At 40.0% G+C, this 5,121-nt stretch overlaps 2 protein-coding genes across 2 annotated transcripts in view; one reads left to right on the forward strand and one right to left on the reverse strand.

The window, feature by feature from the left end:
• Positions 1-1,488: 1,488 nt before the first annotated feature.
• On the forward strand, positions 1,489-3,272 carry LOC123189050 (uncharacterized; the record flags this gene model as incomplete). The annotated part of the gene is given in 4 exon segments (XM_044601366.1): positions 1,489-1,592; positions 2,401-2,514; positions 2,694-2,777; positions 2,876-3,272. Coding segments are annotated over 4 exon segments (359 nt in total), but the record flags the coding sequence as incomplete, so codon positions are not given.
• A 164-nt stretch (positions 3,273-3,436) lies between these two features.
• The window catches only part of LOC123189049 (2,3-dimethylmalate lyase), a 4,747-nt gene continuing 3,062 nt past the window's right edge, over positions 3,437-5,121 (reverse strand). Inside the window, exons 4-6 of the mRNA XM_044601365.1 lie at positions 4,479-4,601; positions 3,920-4,070; positions 3,437-3,716 (exon numbers count right to left, since the gene is read on the reverse strand). Of these exons, the coding sequence (XP_044457300.1) occupies positions 3,706-3,716; positions 3,920-4,070; positions 4,479-4,601 (285 nt within the window). The 3' untranslated portion in view covers positions 3,437-3,705. The remainder of the gene's footprint in view (positions 3,717-3,919; positions 4,071-4,478; positions 4,602-5,121) is intronic.

A 5,121-nucleotide genomic window follows, 5' to 3' on the forward strand; every position in this document is an offset into this window, starting at 1 on the left:
TTCTCATGTCGTTCCTCTATCTTTTGCCTGGTTAATTCGTGGTTGTCGTCGTTTCGGTGCTCACGGGTTCAAGATCGGAGTTCGAATGCCGGGGGTTGTTTCTGTGATTGTTATATTCCAGGGGCTGATGGAAGTAGAGGACGATTGGGTGTTGTTCTTTGATGAAATTGGATGGATTCATGTTTGTGACTTGGTTTGATATGCTAACAATTCTCTGCCCTAGTTTTTCAGTGGTTTACTTAATATTTACACTTGCGACGAGAGAATACGAGCATCCCTTCTAGAACATCTCTTTATTTATTAAATTAATTATTGGCTTTCGCTGTGATAATTTTGATTGCATTCTTGATACAGTGGATAGTCTAAGTTACCCCACCATGCGATGCAGATACAGTGATAACCTTAAGTTGTATGATATTTTCCACAAACAAGGATGTGTCAATACCATAAGTATGTATGTATTTCAGTTGATAAAATAGATATAATGTATGACTGAACGAGACCTATGCCTGGACGGTGGACAAAACAAATCAAAGTTTTACTTCACACTCACCACAGAACAGATCAGTAGGAGGGACAGTGTTGGTGTACTCTTTAATCTTTATTCCAGGAGAGGCGGCAGTGGCATGACACCGTCATATTCATCGGCGTCCTGGTTGAAGGGTGTGTGGTAGGAGGAAGAGCGCTGCCATTGGTTTGGCTTGAGTGCGGAGGTGGCGGCAGTAGCAGGTGGAACAATCTCTTAGTGTCGGGAGGGACGGAGGGAGGAGTCGGTGGCAGGAGGAGGCTGTGTGGCCATGCTTGAGTATGGAGGATGAGGAGACACCTGGTGGAGTCAAGCAAAGAGAAGAGCAGGACATATTATTTATTTTAGGGGATTGGGTTGTTTGTGTGTTCCGATTTGAGTGATTTGGGGCCTTGAAGTTTCAAGGGTCTATCAGCGGGGCATCATTAAGAGTATCAGCAGGGTATTATGAAATTCTTACTTAGTTTGGAAATTTCAGTCCGCTGATACAGTACTGGGGCCGTATCAGGCACATATTGCAATACGGTACAATGGTTTGTTATTTGTCATCCATGTGGTACCTCATGATTGTTACGAAAATGATTTCATTGAACACAAAAGGAGGATAACTTCATTAGTGGAATAGTGGCACTAGGAAAACTTTGACAGTCTACAGAATAATAAAATATAGAGGTTTACTGTCATTCCCAGATTATACAAGGGCATGGCTAGCACCAAATTCAAGTAGATGAGTTCAAATGACAGTCTTCTATTGATTAAGTCTATGAATGGTCACATTTTCAGTTTACATAATAGGCCACTGTATGTGGCTACATTGCATAATAGCATCACCGAGATCAATCTTTTCCCTTGCTGTTTGCTTCTCAAGGGTAATTTGCAGTGAGCCCACAGTTTTGTCTTGATTATGAGTTAGTAACGTTATACCTTGTTTTAATTCATACAAAACTTTCCCTTTTAAGCAGAGGTGGCAAAGTCTAAAGGAAGGGTCGCACTCACAACAAATATGGTCATAGGTGGCACTGTTACAGATGATTCAAGTGATGAATGGCTTGTTCTGGATCAGAAGGTATTCTCTTAATATCCAACATCACCTATTTAGTGTTATCCTTCAGTGCAGGACGACTTACAATAGCTTGACAACATCACCTATTTAGTGTTATCCTTCAGTGCAGGATTTCTAGGTTTTGCTCTTGGTATCATGAAATTGTATATTTGGGCAAGCCAGATTGGCTTGTTACTGTATTACAGTCAGCATAGCCATGCTAGTCGTGCATTTTCTACATGAGCAGCTCATAATAATGAGTGCTCCATCATGAGACCGGAAAAAGTTCCTTCACTGACCTGTTGGAGGAAGAAAGAAAGTTGAAGAGCGTCTCCCCCTTTGTCCTTTTTCAGTGTTTTTTTATAAGATCTTTTCTAATGGAAGAAAAGCGAAATCATAGGTCCTTTTTGTCTCAACAGAGAAAGAATCATCTTGTTGGCTCATGCCATAAGGTGTTGGCTTAAGTCTCGCAACGTGGGCAACCCTTAGCCGGCTGAAAGCCTTATTACCTGTAATAAGTTTTCTTTTTTGAGGCAAACCCATAATAGTGGACAGAACTGAAGGTAACCTCGAGATTATACTTTATGGGGAAAGGGAAAAAATGGAGAATATCTTTAAAAACCCTAGACTGAATTTCACTAGGGTCCATGGTCTTATCAAACTCCAGTCGGACCTGTTCTGAAAAAGTCGATGCTAATTATGTAGAGATGCACAAGTGCATTGCTTTGGTTTATCGGTTTTTGAACTAGATTATTGGAGGGAGCAATATGAGACCCAAAACCTTGGATCGTACTTCAGGCATCACTTAGTACTCTACCGTTTTACTTGACAGGTGAATACATATCCCACAGACAGAGGATTTACAGCAATTGGTACTGGAGGTGAAGATTTTGTCCATTCTATGGTTGATGCTGTTGAATCGGTTCTTCAAGAATCGATTCCAAAGGTTGGTGTATTAAACTGGTTCACACGCTCTGTTATGTTGGAATAATATGTATTACTATTTACTAGCATAATTTAGGGGCTGTCTAATTTCACTGCTTAACTTCGTCGAATATTTTGTTTTCTATATTATCCTTAATATTTTTGTGACTCTTAATATAGATCTCAACTTGGTTTGTACAGGGCCAAGTAAGTCAGAAAATATCTTCTAGGGGAAAATATGTTTCTGTAAAAATTGGGCCAATACGCGTGGCTTCAAGTGAGCAGGTAGCACCCTGTTTTCCTATGATCAAATGTATTCTAGTCTGCAACCTAGATGTCGATTTGCAGATGTTTTGTTTAATGAGACTTCAATTGTTGTTCAGGTCCAGGCTGTATATCGCGCCATGAGAAGAGATAACAGGATGAAATACTTCTTATGAACTGCAATTACTCATTCCTGTTTAGTTCCTTCCATCTTGTAACACCCGCGTCCTGTTATACGTTTTGCTGTACTTGTAAGTATTGTCTCAAATGGAAATATTGTGTTGGTCTTCCAGTTCATTGGTTCCATGCGACACAAAGATACCCCCTGCAGGCTGGAGCATCTATGAACTTTCTGTGAACTGATGAGAGGAAGGACATTTTTGTGTTACTTCGGCCCAAATAGAAATTGCTCCATTATTGAGACAGGCGCTACAATGTAACAGCAGGGTTTTCATAACACTATAGCGAACATGTTTACATACTACATATGTTTAAAGATGCTTGTAGTTTGTGATTTTTTGAAACATCTCTGAAATCTGTATACATTTCAGTTTAATGCTCCAAATTCCCAATGCAAATCTCGAGTCCTGCTGCCAAAGAAATCTGTCATGCCGACAATTCTTACTATTTTACTTCAACTTACTACAAAGTACAAACACTGGTGAGAAACATTTCTCAACTACCTCAAAGTTGGTTTATTTTATTGAAAGTGACACCAAGAATCCAGGTTTGCTGACACCAAAAGCAGCATCGTTTACAAACATTTCGTCACACCGCCTCATTTACAACTTGCTAAAATCGTCTGCCTCAGGATAAACGCGATTGCTCTGCCTCATTGCCCGGAGGCACAAATCTCAAATTCTCGAAAGCAAATGGATACTGATCGCTCAGTGGACACCTGGATCCCATTTCCATATAGCTCCTGAGAATTGAACAGGGTCGCTCCTTTCTACGGGTTACCTGTAAAATGCCGACGAAAAATAGTCATTAAAAATCACGGATAACGTATTTCCATGTCCATACACTGCTCACCACTTTTTTTTTGGAATTCACCACTCGGGGGTTAACATGTCTATATTGAAGAGGGTGATGGAATAAACCATCAGGGCTTGCCAAGTCATGTCTACATTGAACAGAGTAATGGTGAAATCATCATGGCTCACCAGTTGGCATTGATGGCTCGGCTTGCGGGACAGTGTACTGTTTATCTTCCTGGTAATAGCGGTTGAACCCTAGAGTATCCTTGATCTCCTGAAAAGATGGCAGGCTGGCAGGTGGGGGTACGCCACCACCTTTTATGGCGAGTAGAGCATCCTGCATATCAAATATTCATGTGCTCTGAATAAAAAAGTAGCACTTCACACTCCAAATTGAACAGCTACCTATGGCAGTTACTGGCATTCACATGGTTGTAGAATATCTACATGCATGGTCGTTCTTGATTTCCCCTTTGCGGTGCAGTATATGATCTGCATGCGGCTTCTCAATAAACAAGTCCTTGCACTTATGTTCTATGCAAAATTTCTAGGAACACGGTATACAACATGATAGATCTCTTAAGTTACTGGATAGAACTAGAATAGTTGTAAAAACATTGAAAAAAATTCAAGACAATATTAGAGGAAGTTACCATCATGGCATCATGTATTTAAATTCGTCGGAAACTGAAAAGAGAACGCTGTATATAAATCATGGAACATGCTTCATATGTAAAGAACAAACCTCCATTGCACGCATTGCCACCCCAATTAGGGACAACGGATAGACTACAAGGCTAAAACCAATCTCCTTGAGTTCAGCAGGGGTCAATATGGGAGTTTTACCACCACCTTCTAACATGTTTGCCTGCAGAACAAAGCACAGGGTATAATATCTGATGTCCTCGTCTAAGTACTAGAGGGGAAAAAATGAATTCACAGGCGAATTGAAAACAGACGTTCAGAAGCAGACATCATTCGTACAGAAATATTAGCAAGAGAAGTAATCACAAGCATAAATGTAGTTAGAGCCACAGATGACACATCCCTCCTATCTCCTCTAGTTTGTAAACATTTGCATACTTGGTAAATACAGGAAAATACTAAAACAAGTCATTTCTTGTTTGGGTATCCTAATCAAACTCATTGGCATACCAGAATGGATTATAAGGTTAGCACCAAGCATATAGAGTAAATAAGAACTTTGCTTTCGTACACCGCCCTAGAAAAATTTAAGGATTTTGATGCAGATTGAAGGTGGAGATTAGAAGGTACCCCTTCAATAAAAAAGGATAATAGTTTTTTGTATCCAAAATCTACTCAATACGTTCGACCTGTAGGCTAATATGGCGATAGCCTTTTAAAGTAACTTTAAGATTCATGCAAAC

This window comes from Triticum aestivum, chromosome 2A (assembly GCF_018294505.1).
Source record: "Triticum aestivum cultivar Chinese Spring chromosome 2A, IWGSC CS RefSeq v2.1, whole genome shotgun sequence".
NCBI lineage: Eukaryota > Viridiplantae > Streptophyta > Magnoliopsida > Poales > Poaceae > Triticum > Triticum aestivum.